At 28.6% G+C, this 18,774-nt stretch overlaps 1 protein-coding gene across 1 annotated transcript in view; it reads right to left on the reverse strand.

The window, feature by feature from the left end:
* LOC111639240 (probable ATP-dependent RNA helicase DDX49) overlaps window positions 1–18,075 on the reverse strand; it is a 39,689-nt gene extending 21,614 nt beyond the window's left edge. Inside the window, exons 1-8 of the mRNA XM_023385051.1 lie at window positions 17,940–18,075; window positions 15,297–15,535; window positions 14,060–14,254; window positions 10,349–10,508; window positions 9,511–9,708; window positions 8,443–8,450; window positions 7,583–7,851; window positions 5,619–5,827 (exon numbers count right to left, since the gene is read on the reverse strand). Of these exons, the coding sequence (XP_023240819.1) occupies window positions 5,619–5,827; window positions 7,583–7,851; window positions 8,443–8,450; window positions 9,511–9,708; window positions 10,349–10,508; window positions 14,060–14,254; window positions 15,297–15,535; window positions 17,940–18,024 (1,363 nt within the window). The 5' untranslated portion in view covers window positions 18,025–18,075. The remainder of the gene's footprint in view (window positions 1–5,618; window positions 5,828–7,582; window positions 7,852–8,442; window positions 8,451–9,510; window positions 9,709–10,348; window positions 10,509–14,059; window positions 14,255–15,296; window positions 15,536–17,939) is intronic.
* Between the last annotated feature and the right edge of the window lie 699 nt (window positions 18,076–18,774).

Consider the following 18,774-nt stretch of genomic DNA (forward strand, 5'->3'; position numbering starts at 1 on the left):
AGTATAATACTTTTTAAATAAATTTAATCTGAAATTTATAAAACAAAGCAATTTTTTTCATTCACATAAATGCATATTTGTTACTGTTGTTTGGAATACAAACTGCAATAAACTTTATAATTATATTCATATGTCTATAAAAACCAAAAGTGAAAGTAGTTTACAAATACTAAACCGGTTTTTTCAACTATTGCGCACAGAATGGAGGATAACTTGCAACATTTACGAATAATCTACGATGATGTCATTTGTAAAAAATGCAATTGGTTATATTTCTGAATCTCTATTATTCTTAGAATCTGTCTGTGTTGTGGGTATTTATTTGAACTCTTACAGAAGAAAACAACAGATTCCTACGTAAGTTAATATATTTAAATTCGTCGCGATAATTTCATTAAAATAGTTTTTGTATGTATCCTATCAAAAAAGTTTAATGCTTATTTGTGAAGAATTAGATTAATCCATTCAGTTAGATTAAATTTAAATATTAAACAGTATTCTTTTGTTAACGTCAAGTAATCGAAACATTGTAATTTATAGGCAGCCAGTTTCTATCTGGTTCTATTTCCATCAATGATTAGGATATGCATTTGTATTCTATTGCCTAGTAATTCGGTTATCTCTCTATTATAAAGGGATATAACTGTAGACAGAGCCAGACTGGAAACAAAATTCAGCCTTAACATCTTATTAATCGGCTTTCTTAAAAAGCTTCATTAATTAAAGAAAAATAATACTAACTTTGTAACTAGATTAGTTTGAATATAATACCCGTAGTTTAGAAGTATAAGAGTTATTTTTCCTTATTCTTCCCACTAATAGATATTATAATTACCATTAACGCCTTCTGTTAAAATTATGCTTAAAGTGTATATATAAAAGACGTTTCTAAATTTTTCTTTCAATGATATGAAACCGTGCTTTGCAATTTGTTTCTGCTCCTAACACAATGAAGTGTTATAAATTAAGACACTTGGCGGGTGTCTTAATTTATAGCACTTCATTGTGTTAGGAGCAGAGACGTTTCTAAACTTATGCATGTCTTGTATAACATCTGCACCATGTTATCCGGTCGTGGAGAGCATCGGCCTCTCTGACATTTGCAGGAATTGCTAGTTACCCAGTTTAGCCCTAAATGTAGATGCCTCGAACTTATGACAAATATTATCATGTGTAATTAAATGGAGCAGTACGAGTTGATAATTTTATAATATTCGACTTAATGTATGAAAGATTTCTTTAATTTAAGAATATAAATAATATAGCATATTTTAAACTAAATAGCCGAGTTTCGATTTATAATTTTTGAAATGTCATCTACTAGATTTTCTTTTCACAAACATCAAATTATGGGATAAAGTTTGCTCTTTATTTTAACTAAATGAAAATTTAATATTTCTCACATTTTTAATCCACTTTTATTTCCTTTCTTCAATTCATTGTGAACTTTCATTTCTTAAAATTTAGTAAATTGCATTTCTTTATTAATATATTGAAATTAAGAAAAAATTTAAATGTTAAATTATTAATTTTCTAAATTTTAAAATACCATAAAATGAAAAACTGTTATAATAAGTCATTATAATATAAGATACCTGTACTATATAATAATTAAATTTCTCCAGAATTCTTGAGAAATCTGACTTTAAATTTATATTCTTGAGAAATGAAACTTATCGAGAAAACAGAAACACTAAAAAATCCATCAATGACTTGCGTAACTTTCTCGGCAAGAATTTTAAATTATACTGGAGTCATCTGTTATGAGATTTTGTTATAAAACTTTTTATATTTTTAATTACTATAAAATGGCAAAAAGCTTAAGTTTTGAGGGTAGGGATGAGTTTCATAAAAAAGTATAAATGTTAATTAATAACAAGAAAATCGTCATTAAGTCTAACTCTACTGGAGATACACATGACCCCCTTTATCTCACCATCCCCTTGACCTTTACCAACCAAAATTTAACGGCATCATTACTCTTCATATACAAGCCAACATGCCAAATTTTGTTTCTTAATCTTTACCCCACACACATCATGAAATTTTTTTCTTTTTTTTTTTTTGACTTTATTGGATGCAAATCTCAACACATGGAGATTTGCAAAAAGAGTCAGAGGGTTAAATTTGACAGGATTCCAGTACTTTCCTTTGTTATGTATACATAACAGCTGAGAAAGTAAAGCAGTTATAAATTTTTCATTTAGATCAGAAATTTATTTGTTAAATCTGAAGTATATTAAATCAAGGACCTAATATAGTTAATTTTATAAATCAGCTTTGATATATTAATTATGAAATCTAACATTTTTAATGGACTCAAGCTGAATCTAAGCTTATTTTTTCATTTATTTACAAAAGTAATTATAACATTTGAAAATAATCAAAAATGAAAAAATGAAAGAAACCTAAAAAATGAAAATTCCCATTAAGCAATACATAGGTCATATAATTGAAATGCAAAAGTACTGACAAAAACAATAAAATTCTTTAGATGTATTTAATAATTTTATCTTATTAGATTTTAAATTTTGGGTAAATTAAACTCATAAAATGTTCAAAAAATTATGAGCCTTTAAATTTATATTTTAATGATAATTGTTCACTTCTAACAGTTTGGAATTTAAATATGCTTTGAGCTGTATTAAAACAAATTCTAAGAAGAAACATATTTTGTAAATAAATGTATTATTTTATTTGTTATTGACAAGACTATGTCTTGTTTATAAAATCGTACTGCGAGTTTATGTTACCAGCTTAGACGTATGAAGGAGTACATGTCGAGAGTTGATATTTGGCACAGAGTATTAGGTGCCCAAATCATTTGCGTATAAAAAATCCAGACTTGTAGGCAGTCAGGGGACCAAGAACCAAGTCAAAATAAAATCCAAAATGGCAACCCTCTTCTACAAACAGGCACCTCACCCCACCAAAGTCAAGTAGGGGAAAGTACCACCCACAGTCATTCTAAGAAGTGAACTCTGACCTTAAAACTGAACATGTAGTTTCTTCTATGTTAGATAAAATTTGTAATCTAATTTTGTAAATTTGGGAGTGCTTCAAATATGATGTTAGAACAGGGTTTTATGTCATTACAAGTAGGTTTTTTAACATTATCTAGTATAGTAAAATCGTAGGACCAATAAAAATTTGATGTTAAATTAGGGTCATCGTTACATCCGATGACATTATAATCAAGTTAAACTGTATATTGTTTGTGCAAAATAAAAAAATAATAATTTCAGATGATGCAATAGCCATGATTATTTTTTCAAAAATGGGAAATTTTCGTTATGCATTGACAAAAATCCAAACTGGGCTGACACACAACGGAGAGAAATTTCAAAATTGGATAGGTTAATTTCATCAAAAATGCATCGTGGATGACCTCATGGTTGTAGCTGGCAAAGTTTGAACAATCATGCCCAAAAGCAGCGATACCAAGGAAGATTGGAGAATGAGAACGAGACCCACCTTGAGCGTCAAAGTGATTCCGCTTAGTAGTGAGTCTCCAAGACAGTCTTGTCCTAAATACGGTTTTGCCATTTTACTTGTTTGAATATCAAATCTTTATAATGTTAGTCTGTTTTACATAGAGGAACATTTACTTATTTTCTTCTATGTATTTTTAGAACTTATATTAATTCTCTCAATTAGGAAGTTGGGTATAGCTTCCTAAATGAGAGAATTAATACAAGTTCTAAAAAACATACGGGAACTTTAAAAAATGACAACTATTGATATATAAGAATAAGAGTGTAAAGATAAATGCCTAGAGCCTTTTCCAAAATTTCATTTAAAATATTGTATAATCTAACTGTATTCAATTTATAACCATATTATTTAACAATTAAATTGTATAAAATTATTGTTAAATCGCAAACATCCCTTGTCAATTGCAATTTCGAAAAAAATATAATTTCTATCAAGAATTGAGTTAATAAAAATATTACAAAAAATTTTAAAATATTTCATTATTATTTAATATTTTGATTACTGATAAACTAAACTGTTGTGAGAAGCAGGGGGTTAGAGAGTAATGCCCCTTTGACAATGGGTTGGTAAAACCTGCTCACATTGTCACTGGATGGTTTGTTGAAATTAGAAGGGCTATTTTGTTGAGTGGGGAGGCCTTAGGAATGTCGACAGGGTGACTGTTCTCTGAAGTAAGTCCACATGGATTGAGTTAACAATGAAATAACAATTTAATGAGCTAATTAAAAGCATACAATAAAAATATACATCAAAATGCAGATAGGCATTTTGGTGTATCTTTTTATTTGGTCTGTATGGTATGTCATGTTTGGTACTTAATCATAGTACCAAGCATGACATTCAGTACTATGATTAAGGCTAAGACTAAATTAACAATAGGTTATACTAAATCTAAATTCGGTTTCCAAGCAATAATGGAGGACTATCTATATAAGTCCACACTGATCGAGAGAGAGAGAGAGAAAGTGTACATAATTCTACCTTGGTCAAATGTCTCTGGTGAGCTGACATCTTCGGGTTGAATTGAAGTAAAGTCGATTTCCAGCACAGAGTCTTCTATTTGCATGGAGAGTGGAGAACTGGCTTTGACTATGGTCACTCGGAAAATGTTCACTTAGTATATGGCAAAACAAAAGCAGTTTTTTCTGTCGTCTTTGAACTGTTTGCCTTGAATATGTCAGGATGAGCTGTAGTTTATGGCTTCTATTGAAGATCTCTCTGTCTTCAAACTTGTCTGCACTAATGATGGGTGTCTCATCATTATATCTTCTGCAGGTGTGGCAATTTAGGTCAAGTGACCTTGTGTGTCATCACTGGGCCGGATAGGCCAGTGGGAATTTGATTTCTTGTCAGTTTCACAATGTAGAAATGTTTACAATTCACCTTTCTCGCTAGTCAACATTTCTATGTTAGTGATGATTTTTGCTAATTATCGACAGTTAGATTTAATATTTACTCACCTTTTGTTTATACAACCCAAGGGAGATGCAAATACCAAAAGTAAGGGAACTTTTCTCTCTCGTTAAAATTAACCGTATGGTAATTATATAATTAATCGATGTAAGACCCCTGGAATCTCACACTGTATTTTAAAACATAGCAAAAATCAATATTTTCTTCATAAATTAAAAAAATTATTTGTAATTAAATACTGGAAACAATGTTTTCCTTTTCTCTATTACTACTGACAGCATATAATTATGATAATTTTATAAACATTGATCTGGTCACTAAAGATTTTTTGAAATTTAAACAAATATTGAAAGCGTTAACTGCAAAGGAAATATAATGAGCCAGTCTTTGATTCTTAGCTTTTTTTACGAGTTGTAATTATTCTCAACTAGTTCAAAAGGGTTTTATAATTTTTCAATTATGATTTACAAAATTTTTTTATTGTACTTTTAATGTAAAATTGAATTTATTATTATAAAATGTATATTCAGTGTCACAGTTAGCATTCTTCCTTTAATGAAGAGAGTAGCCATAGCATTTTTGTTTTGGTTAATATGATTTTATCAGCACCCTAGAGTTTTTGAAGTTAATCCTTGCAGTTGGCAAATGACGCCTGTGTTTTAATAATATTAAATTTAGAAAAGTTTTAAAGTTATAAAAATATTAATTACCTTTTGTTTCATACAGACTAAGTTTTCTATTTATAAAATTTTCTATTTTATGCACTGAATCTACATCAAATTGTGATACTAATGTCACAGCCATACCACCACGACCAGCTCGAGCAGTCCTACCCACACGATGAATATAAGTTTTAGGTTTTGGTATATTATAATTTATAACCATATCAACTGTGGGAATGTCCAGACCTGAAAACAATTTTTATATTAAAATGTATATATACTCAAGTTATCAACATTTTAATAGGCAACTATTTTCAATATGTAACTTTTAATTTTACTATTATCAATATCTAACTATAAATATTTCATAAAAATTTGAATTTAAAATTTTCAACAAGATAAAAACTTGTCTATTGCTATCAGAATTATATTAATTAAATAAAATTATCATTGCATGAAGTCGTAAACAACATAACACAAACAATGCAATCAAGAGATATTGTCAACCATTCAGAAGATTTCAATATTTTTAGATTAATCCAACTAATGAGCATCACCATTTTTTTAAAAATTAACTGATGCAAGATCTAAAAAACTGATTAGCAAATAGAAATGATCTTAATCAAAAATCAAAATAAAATATCAGGTGAAAATAAAGATATTTTGTTTTGACTAAAATCTCTTCTATTTGCTAATCAGAAACTACTCCGATATAAGTCCTATTAATAAACAAGGTCAAAGTAGACAGCATGTATATACACAGAAATTTACAGGAAACTAGTTTAATTTTCAAAAATGGATAATTCAAATTTTTGACAATTCAAACTTCTTTTAACTCTTCCCTGGTGTTTAAAGNAGAAGTTTTTTGGGGGTCGCCAAATATTTATGAAATGCATTATGCCTGCATGCTACATACCATACAGTGTACATATAAAGAGTGAAGTGCCGTCACTCACTGTTTAATTGCAATTTCATGCAGAAGATTCAAGGATTTTCCTGAAAACGATCTTGGTTGGATTCGTGATCCATTTTCCTACGACATATGCAGTTCAACTCTTCAAATTAGTGAGAAAGAGCAATTGATAGATTTAATTAGTGATTATACTCTTCGAAATCAATTTAAGACTCAGCCTTGCCAAAAATTTTGGCTATCCGTGGAAAAGCAATATCCCGTTTTATGCAAGAATGCCATCAGGGTTTTAATACAATTTGCATCAACGTATTTATGTGAAACTGGATTTAGCAAACTAGTTTCAATAAAAACTAAATACCGCTCGCGTTTAAACCTTGAAGATGATATGCGAATTGCAATTAGCAACATACATCCAAACATCGATGAGATAATTAGAAACTTGCAGCCACATACATCTCATTAAAGGGAAATGTACTGATTTTTATGTTATACAAAAAGTATTTTCTTAAAATTATAAATAAAATTAATATGAGTCAGATATGATGATGTTTTTATTCTATGAAACGAAAGAAATGCATGAAATATACATCGTATTTGTGAACATTTATCTCTAAGGGTCGCCAAAAATTTTCTCTCTACAAAACGGGTCGCAGTCGAAAAAAGTTTGCGCACCATGGGTATAAAGAATACATAACTACTTGTCAGTAACTTTATTAATTCTTGAATAAAATTGCTATTCAAACTGAAAAAATTATTAGTGGCAATGTAATATTTAGAGCTGCATTGATTTAATTTTCTTTTTCATTTAGCTATTTCTATTAAGTTACATTCCCAGATAATAATTGTCAAAAATTTTACTTTTATAATCTCATGATAAACTCCATATTAGTAGTCTCACAATGAAATTGACATTTTATAATAAAATATTGTATTCTAAGTTTTGTCTTTAGCATAAAATACAGAATTTTAACTATTTATTTTCTAAGTTACAATGTTAAAAAAATATTTTATTTATTTATATTAAATCTATTATTGTAATGTTTTATTTGAAATACATCATTAAAATTAATTGCAAAAAAGTTTAATAATAGAAACTTACTTGCAAGAACCGGTAAAGATAATGAGAGAGTTATTTTGATTTTTTTCTAAATAATGATGAATTATATGTACAAGATAAGGATCTCGAACTAAAGCTGGCATCAAAACATAGAACTGCTCTAGCTGATCAACTGTTGAAATTTCTTCAACTTGTGACCAATAAAATTTATTTGAAAGATGTTTCTCCATGTTTTGAACATTTTGTGTAATTGTAGCACTAAATAATAAAGTTTGTTTCTGTTTTGGAAGGGAATTAAATATAGTATTTAGCTAAAAAAAGAAAAAAATTTTTTTATTAAATATTATGTTTATATTATTTACATTATCTAACATTTATGCATAAAAATATTTATTTACAATAATTTATTAAAAAATATCTAAATCTAGCCATATAAAATATCTCCTTTTATTGAATATTTTAATCAACAAAGTTAAATAAATATATAAATTCAAACATAAATTATAAAGTCAAGTTTTAATCATTACAGATTCATAAATAAATGTTTCAAAATAAGTTAATCACTTTAAAAAAAATTAAGAGTAAAAGATGAAATTTATTGTAAATGATTAAATACATATAAATATGAATTTTATTATACGTACTTTCCATATTCAAATTTTTCAAACTTTTGGTCCAGCCTATTCTACATTTTTATACATTTATTATTACAGAAATAATATATCAAATTTATTGAATTATTTTCAATAATTTAACAACAAAATTTGTGAAACTTGGCATGATCTTAAACAGTTTGATTTTTATCAGCTAAAATATGATATGGACAATGCAATTACAACAGAACTTCAATTATCCAAGAAAATACAGATTGACAGATTGATGTTACATCAGATAAAACATACAGTCATGGCTATTTTGGATTAAAAATCATGAATATAAAGAAAAACATATCACTTTTAAGCCTCAGTGAATTTAATCACATATAAGAATACATTGTTTACATTTAAAATGAACTTGGTATTATTAAATAAATAATATTCAATACTGCTTTTTAAGATTATCAAAAGTTTTGGGGGCATGTTAGGATGTCGACGCTGTGAGTGACTTTTTTTGTGAACTTCTCATTTGGGCAGCGAAGTGGTACTTGTGTGTCATCACTGGGCCGGATAGGCCAGTGGGAATTTGATTTCTTGTCAGTTTCACAATGTAGAAATGTTTACAATTCACCTTTCTCGCTAGTCAACATTTCTATGTTAGTGATGATTTTTGCTAATTATCGACAGTTAGATTTAATATTTACTCACCTTTTGTTTATACAACCCAAGGGAGATGGAAATACCAAAAGTAAGGGAACTTTTCTCTCTCGTTATAATTAACCGTATAGTAATTATATAATTAATCGATGTAAGACCCCTGGAATCTCACACTGTATTTTAAAACATAGCAAAAATCAATATTTTCTTCATAAATTAAAAAAATTATTTGTAATTAAATACTGGAAACAATGCTTTCCTTTTCTCTATTACTACTGACAGCATACAATTATACTGATAATTTTATAAACATTGATCTGGTCACTAAAGATTTTTTGAAATTTAAACAAATATTGAAAGCGTTAACTGCAAAGGAAATATAATGAGCCAGTCTTTGATTCTTAGCTTTTTTTACGAGTTGTAATTATTCTCAACTAGTTCAAAAGGGTTTTATAATTTTTCAATTATGATTTACAAAATTTTTTTATTGTACTTTTAATGTAAAATTGAATTTATTATTATAAAATGTATATTCAGTGTCACAGTTAGCATTCTTCCTTTAATGAAGAGAGTAGCCATAGCATTTTTGTTTTGGTTAATATGATTTTATCAGCACCCTAGAGTTTTTGAAGTTAATCCTTGCAGTTGGCAAATGACGCCTGTGTTTTAATAATATTAAATTTAGAAAAGTTTTAAAGTTATAAAAATATTAATTACCTTTTGTTTCATACAGACTAAGTTTTCTATTTATAAAATTTTCTATTTTATGCACTGAATCTACATCAAATTGTGATACTAATGTCACAGCCATACCACCACGACCAGCTCGAGCAGTCCTACCCACACGATGAATATAAGTTTTAGGTTTTGGTATATTATAATTTATAACCATATCAACTGTGGGAATGTCCAGACCTGAAAACAATTTTTATATTAAAATGTATATATACTCAAGTTATCAACATTTTAATAGGCAACTATTTTCAATATGTAACTTTTAATTTTACTATTATCAATATCTAACTATAAATATTTCATAAAAATTTGAATTTAAAATTTTCAACAAGATAAAAACTTGTCTATTGCTATCAGAATTATATTAATTAAATAAAATTATCATTGCATGAAGTCGTAAACAACATAACACAAACAATGCAATCAAGAGATATTGTCAACCATTCAGAAGATTTCAATATTTTTAGATTAATCCAACTAATGAGCATCACCATTTTTTTAAAAATTAACTGATGCAAGATCTAAAAAACTGATTAGCAAATAGAAATGATCTTAATCAAAAATCAAAATAAAATATCAGGTGAAAATAAAGATATTTTGTTTTGACTAAAATCTCTTCTATTTGCTAATCAGAAACTACTCCGATATAAGTCCTATTAATAAACAAGGTCAAAGTAGACAGCATGTATATACACAGAAATTTACAGGAAACTAGTTTAATTTTCAAAAATGGATAATTCAAATTTTTGACAATTCAAACTTCTTTTAACTCTTCCCTGGTGTTTAAAGATTCAACTGTAATAATAATTTTATACATTACCTCTACTCGCAACATCAGTGGCTACTAAGATTTTTACTTTATTAGATTTGAATTTTGATAATGAAATAAACCTCTCTCTCTGTGCTTTCATTGAATGAAGTGATACATTTTCAAATCCTAATGACGTTAACCCCATGGACAATATCTGGCACTTTCTGAAAAATTTTTAAAAATTATTTTAATGTACTTTTACATATAGAATTAAAATTATTAGTAGCCAATTAAATTTAGTGGTATAAAGCAGTGGTGCGCAAACTAGGGGTCGCCAGAAGTATTTTGGGGGTCGCCAAATATTTATGAAATGCATTATGCCTGNTTGACGTACCCTATTAAAACGCAATCAAAAACGCAAAAACCCGCATCTAAAATAGTATAATAGAAGCCAAGTTTTTCACAGTAAGCCTTAATCCTGTCCCTCTCCCCCCAATGGGGTAATTTCGACATGTATTCGACAGCCTATGTCCACCCTGAGGTTCCATTCTAAATATTGGTGAAAGAATTTTTGAAATCGGATGAGTAGTTTTGGAGATTACCTGCTGCATACAAACTAACATACAAACATTACCTCTTTATTATATTAGTATAGATAATCAAATGGTTTCCATTGCTAACTGGAATGGTCAAGTAATAAAAAATAAAACGTCACTAATAAATACTTTTGCGTTAAATACGAGCCGGATATTTTAAGTAATCGCACATGGTTATTCTCGTTTATATTAAAACGAATCATTAAATTTTATTAAGACTCAAATTCAATTGTGATAACAATTTGATTACTTTATATCATGAAAATATCAGGCAAAGTAAACTTCAAAAAAATAAACAGCTATGGTATAATAAATTGCAAACTATCTTCAACTCTTTTGGAATATCAGTACTACTATTTCAAGACAATATTCAAGATTGGAAAACAGGTTACTCATTACTTTTGGAATCAGCTATAGCACATTCTATAAACAAAGTTCAGTACTCTCTTCATAGTAGTAAATATCATTCGTGGTACTTGGATATATTTGAAATACCATCAGTTCAGCCATATATGTTGTATTCGGTAAATTTGAATGTAAAACGACTTATAATACAACTTCGCTTAAATAAATATTCGCTGTATATTAACAACACTTATATAAGCTTATTAACAAAATGTTTTTCATGTAATTNTCCTCTTGAGCCATCATCAGTTTAACATTTCAAAGCTTAGATTGCTATATTCCAAGAACAGCATATCGAAAGAAATTTTTGAACAATAATATTTTAAAAAAGTTAATGCACTGAATAAGACAAACAATTTTAAATGCTTGCATGAATGCTTCAGAGCTGTTTTAACTAGTGATGGGATGAATAATTGGAATCAGAATTAGAAATAGGAAAAATTGAGCATTTTCTGGAAATCAGAATTGAGCAAATCTCATCATGATTTCCAATTCTTAAAATAATTCTTCCACATTTAATAAGAAACTTAATTATCTGTTTCAATCAAAGATTAAAAATTTTAAAAATTACAATATTACAATTAAGTATTAGTTTATTGGAAACCTTCATGTTGACAAAGCAAAGAGTATGCAATGCCCTATCATGAGATGATGTCTGTCTTGGAGAACTTTTCTTTCATGCAGTCAGAGCAATTAGAAATTGCACTTGTTCAGTACTAACTGTCACCATTTTAGGGGAGATAGAGTGACATTAGGGTTGCCATTGGCCAGAATTGGGCTGGTTTGATTGGCAATTTCAAATCAAGACCAGCAATCAACAAAAAATATTTAAGTGTAAAAAAAACAGTTTAAAATATAAACAAAATTATATTTTAATTTAAAAAATATTATAAAAAATAATTTGATATTTGTATGTTTACTTATAATAATAAAATATAATTCTGAAAATTTTTGTTATTATTCACAGATGATCTGTAGTACAATAAATTTTGAAATGCAATTTGTGAATTCTAAGAAAAAATAATTGTTCACACAAAGTTTATTGCTGTTTTGAGTTCTAAAAATTGACTTTTCAACATGAGTCAGACTAAACATTTGTTTCATTCTTCTTTTCTTTAGGAAAAAAATTTATGCAATTGTACATTTAGGAAATTCTTGCCTTTATCAGTGGTCATGTTGCATAGTGCCAAAATTGTCACTTTGCTATAAGAATATAATACTGGTGATAGCAAGTGGCAATAAAAATCCTAGTCTGCTTATTTCAGAATTCAGCATGAAACTGAATTACAAAGCACACTTAAAAAGAACAGCAAAATGTCTAGCTCCCATGCACCACAAACCTTCCGATTTCATGACTTCACGCGGCAAGTTCAGGCAGAAAAATAGGGCATGACATTGAGAACCAAAGACAGTTTTCGTGCAATGCCACTCAGCATTTCCAAAGTAGAGATTTTTTTTTAATCAATCAACAGAAAATCTGTGGAATATTTTGGGGTTACTTTTTTTCATTTCAATCTTTTTCAGTAAACTAAAACAAAAATTTTGACACGACAGAATATGTGAAATACTGTTTAAACATTGTGATAAAATGTGTTACTTGGAATTATTCAAAAATGATTTCTATTGCTATAAGAACAAAAGAGAGCCAGACATTTGGGTCTTCAATTTGAACGAAACTTGGCGAGCATGTAACCTTAAACACAAACAGTTCCTTATTCAAATAATAGGATCCACTTCTCAAGCATTTCCAAAAATCATAAGCAAAAATATTTGAAAATAAACATGATGAAATAAAAGTTTAATTTAACAACATAAAAGAGTTAAATCTACAAAGACTTATTTTCGCTAAACAGGAAATAATGTCACCATTTTTAATCTCTTGTTTTATAAGCTTTAAACATAAGGAATAATAATAGTAATAATAATGCTAATGATACAGTAAAATAATAAATTAATTTTGTTACACATAAAAAGAAATAAAACTGAACTAAAATTCCAAAAATTTAAACCTCCATTGTATAGCTCCACTGCCTAGCGTCTTATCCATTTGGCTATCATTGCTCAGAGATGTGAATTTTCCAAAGACTTATAAGTGAAACCTCAATTTTAGAGGCCTTTATTTTTGGAAACACTTGAGAAGTGAATCCTATTATTTGAACAAGGAATAGTTTGTGTTTAAGGCTACATACTCACCAAGTTTCGTTCAAATTGGAGACCTGAACATCTGGCCTTCTCCTTGTAACAACTTAAATGTTTTGCTTTCCAGACACCAATCTGATAAGGCCACCAGCAACTGCATTAATAAGTAACTAAAACTGTTGGTGATAAATAATTTGAAGTGGCAAACAAAAATTTTAAACTGGCAAAATGATGGTGATATTCTTATATTTTCCAGAGCAACCCCTGCTTTATATCTGTATTCATATAATTATGTAAATATTTGGTTACTAGACATTTTTTACAGATTAATCAAACTCTGGTTTATTTATTTAGCTATATATACACCACCAATAGTGCCAGCATACCAGCAGAAGTAAAGAATACTGTTGGTAGTGTATATATAATTAAATAAATTTACCAGTTTGTAACTGATCTGTAAAAAAATGGTCAAGTAACCAAATATTTATGTAATTAAAGGATGACTTAGTGCCCATGTGGTCTCAATAAAAAAAAAATTGATTACATAATTTTTATACTACAATCTTATTAAACCATACATTATTGTATATTTAGGTGATGCACATACAATATCTTCTCGAATACATTATTATATATTTACCTGATTATTAAATTGGCCTTCTAATAATCTGTCAGCTTCATCAAGTATCAAAAATTTAATACTCTTTAAAGTAAATGTATTACAACTTTCAAGATGATCTGCTAAACGTCCTGGAGTTGAAATAACAATATGAGGATGTCTTGCTAATTCTTTTCCTTGTTTCATCATATCCATACCACCTATTATTAGACATAGCTGTAAAAAAAGAACATTAAAATTGGTATTATTTTATCTAATTTATAGAAGATAGAATACAAAAGTTTGATAAAAGATTTTTTAAAACAGAATTACAGTAGAGCGTCGATTTTCCGAAAGTCAATCATCCGAAAGAATTCCAGTCAGCAAATTTAAATTTTCGCCAGTGCTGTGGCACTTCAATCTTTGGCTATGTCTTGGGCTACTCAAATATTTTACGTTTTTGATACTAAATTAACATCTGAAGTATAATTTTTTATTATTTTTATATTTTTCAATATATTTATTTTGTTTGTACAAAATAAAAAAATAATTTTTAACGATACAATAGTCTTTGTTAGGCTTAACACCGACGAAAATTCAACGTGAAGCGACACGCAACGGAGAAAAATTTCAAAATCGGATACGGATAATTAAACTATTTTTTCGTACGTAAATCAGTTATCCGAAATATCAGTTATCTGGACAACCCCAGTTCCCAATTGATTCGGAAAATCGACGCTTTACTGTATATAAAAATTTATTGGGAATATCAAACAAATTCATAATAATTCATGAACTTTATCAAAAATTTGTCAAATTATTCTAATATTCAAATGTACATAAACAATAAACTTAGGCAATTTTCATATTATGTCAATGTTGTATTAAATTTTACAATTGACATTAGTAAACAAATACACAAATTTGACAAATTAACTTACATCTTAAAATACAGATCCTAATCAAATAAATAAGGTTAATGGTGTTTAAGAATATAGCTACAGACTGTAACTATTGTTTTCAAATCAGTTAATGAAACATATAATATGCAAAAAGTACTCTGTATATTGATGCTAAATTAACACTTTTGTAATTCTTCCAAGAGTTAAAAAGAAAACTTATATGTAAGAAAACTTGTACATTATCAAAAAAATTTTTTTGATAATACAGTATGTAAACTTAATACTAAGTAACTATAACTAATTTTAACTTACTCTAACTTAAAAAAGTAATATTCATTTAAAGAATAACATAATGTCTATTATTTCATTTCACTGACCTCTAAATTAATTGGCTTTCCTAGTACACGAAACTGATCAGCAATTTGGCAAGCCAATTCTCTGGTAGGTGTTAAAATTAATGCAAAAATACCATAAGGATCTTCTGATAGCTTTTGCAAAACTGGTATTGCAAAAGCTAGTGTTTTTCCACTTCCTGTTTTTGAGCATCCAATGCAGTCTTTTCCTGACAATATTTCTGGAATACAATGGAGCTGAACTGGTGTTGGTGATACCAATCCTTTAAGAAAAGTTTACCATAAAGTAAATAATACTAAACTTTAAAATAGAATCTAGTATTCTAATCAATAAAATATTTTATGAATTATTTCTTTAATATAAAAATATTCCAAAGAATATAATTTGCTTTAAATATAGTTCTTATATTAATAAAAAAACTATAAACAAACTCTTTCATTTAACCAAATTTGATATATAGTGACAGTGGATGCAGAATGGATACAAGTTACTTTACCATTAAAAAAAATTAAATAAACATTTTGTTTGTTAATTATTTGTATTTATTTTTAACATAATAAATCATAAAAATTGCAAATTTTTAAACTATCTACAAAAAAATTAAGTAATTCTCTTGGCAAAAACACTATAATTAGCACAAAATTAAAATTGTCTGTGGTATCATCTGTATTATAACTGTTATAATTTATCAATTATTATAAAATGGCAAAAAGCTTAATTTTGCTGGTACAGATGAGTTTTATAAAAAATTGCAAATGCTAATAGCAAGTAAAATCATTAAGTCCAGCTCTACTCAAGATAAGACAAGACCCACCCTCTATCTTCCCAACCCATCAACCTTTAACCACTAAAATCTAATAGCATCAATGCCCCTTACATACAAATTACCATGCCAAATTTTGTTACTTATTACCTTATTCTGAGATATTAAACAAAATAATGTCAAAACACACACACACTCACACACAGAATTTTGGTATACTGGAATTTTTTTTTAGTTTTTTGGGTTCAGATCTCAAAATGTGGAGATTTGGAAAAAAAACCTGAAGGGTCAAACTTGACATGATTTCAACACTTTCCCATGTTAGATACATAACAAGTTGGAAAAGTAAAATAATGTAACATAAATGATCTCCATTTTTTGCTTTACAAGACATTTTCCATAACAGTTCCTTGGATATCTGGCTGTATAACTTGAATTTCTTCCTGAATTTGTCTTTAAGCTGTTGGATGGTAGATATACACCCAATCAGATAATCCCAAATCTTAAAACATGCAAATACATGTATGCTCTGTGTTAGAACAATGAAGTGGTAATTTTGAAAATAAAATTCAATGATTTTTATATGTTACTCTGTTAGCTGTTGTGAAGTTTCCATAATAAAATTCCACAACACAAATTTTCAGTTCAATACAGTTGATTCTTCTTAATTGGGACACATTGGGACTAATCCATTTTGGCCCAATTAAGTGGCTGCTCCAATTAAACTAATAATAAATTCTAAAATAATATATAATATGCAGGTAAGTGAATAAGTAGGTAAAAAATAATAATTAGGTACCTATATTAATGCATTATTAAACCAAAAACAGAAAATATTTGTACTATAAATCTGCCAGATTCACGACGATAGATAACTGATTCGCATCACGCTAGTGTTACCAAATATTAATAGTGACATACACAAGGGTTGACCATTCAATCCATTCCTGATTGAATGATCTTTCTTTTCTCCCTTTTTAGTTATAACATGTCTGGTTTCATCCAAAATTCACCTTACAACCTTTCTTTGAGCACAGTTTCCTTTACTTGGAGATGGGCCATTTTGGCAGAAGTGTTCATAGAATCCAACATAGTGTTGACATATTTTTGGAAGATTGCTAAAATATTTCAAGGTTAATCTTTACCTATATGCACTGTCATGGTGGCTCTTTCCTTTCTTCTGTTTGCTGGAATCAAGGAATAGTGAAGGACACACATTCTAACCTAACCTATTCTAATAATTTCGTAATTTTTTATTAGAATAGGTTAGGTTAGAACATGCATCCCCAATGTTCCCTAATTCCAGCAAACAGAGAGATGCCATGACAGTGCATGTAGGTAAAGATTAACCTATATCAATAACTACTAAATTCCTTTTCTGCTATTGTCCCAATTAAGCATTTAAATTATGTATTAATTTATTAGTTTGGTTTCCATTCTCCGAGATTTGGCCCAATAAAGCAGCTGCCCCAATTAAACGGAATTGACTGTATATCTGGAACACAAATTTAAAAATATAAAACAGCAAAACTGTTCTTCATTTTTTAACTGGTAAAATGACTTATGGAAAACCCTGTACCACTGTCGATTCACAGCTGCTGGACAAAAGAAAGAAAATGTAAGTTTACATTTGAAAGAAAAATGGATGGAGATGGAGCACCAAAACTAAGATTAAAGATATATTGTACTGATTAAAGGACGAAGGATTTTATGAATTATAACAGTAATTATATAGAATTAGTGCATAGGCTTCTTCCTTAGTTTTTTAATGAAACATGTTTAATAATCATTTCCAAAATACAGAATATTTATGAGGCTCAAAATTAATTATTTTGTCATTACATAACACATCCAGCGATTCGTAAATATTATATATATGCAATAAAATCAAGAAACACATTACCCATTTTGTTACACTGTTTAATTAACCAATCATTTAATTTTAACTGTTTAAAGTCCGTCATTTTTGTTTCTGACGAACCTTGCATACTCTAGTAATCCATTTCAAACTTTCAACACACGTGTGACACGCGCTACAAAGTAAGTGTTGCCAGACAAAAAAAAAACATAGCCAATCTTTAATAAAAATCGCCAAAATTACCAACAGAAGGAAGAATTTAATACGTGTCTCATCGCAGCAACATTATATAGTTTGAGCAATAATAATTATCTGTTAGGTAAATTAATTTTTTTAAATTTAACTAACACATTTATTTATCAGGAGAAAAAAATCAAACACTGTTTTACATATAAACGGCAGATGGGGAGCGGCTGAGATGGCAGTATACCGCTCTGTAAACCCAAGGATCGAATCTGCACTGGTCAAAATAACCTAAGAATTTTTCGAGAATGGTCCGTCCGGATATGCCGCCCTACTGTGGGCTGGTCCGAGCCACTGATTTGGCCGATTGCAGAGAAAGTTTATGTTACAATAAATAACGATTAACAGCCGAACGGCGTCTAAAAGTTGCCTTGCTACACCGCGGTTTAAAATGCATTGCAGATAGACGACGATCGTCTATTTCTGAACGCCGTCTAAATAAACTTCGACAAATATTGGCTACTAGCTTACCCGTCGCGCATTGCTGCGATCTCAGAAGAAAGGAAATTCAAGCAAACTCGTTATGATAAAATTCAATTTACATTTTATTATTTTTATTGAAACTTATTATTATTATTCATTTTCATTGGGAAAACATTTCAAAGTGTCGTTTCAATTCTATTTATTTATTGGAGTG

This window comes from Centruroides sculpturatus, unplaced genomic scaffold, assembly GCF_000671375.1.
Source record: "Centruroides sculpturatus isolate CEXI.00-Female unplaced genomic scaffold, Cexi_2.0 scaffold1119, whole genome shotgun sequence".
NCBI lineage: Eukaryota > Metazoa > Arthropoda > Arachnida > Scorpiones > Buthidae > Centruroides > Centruroides sculpturatus.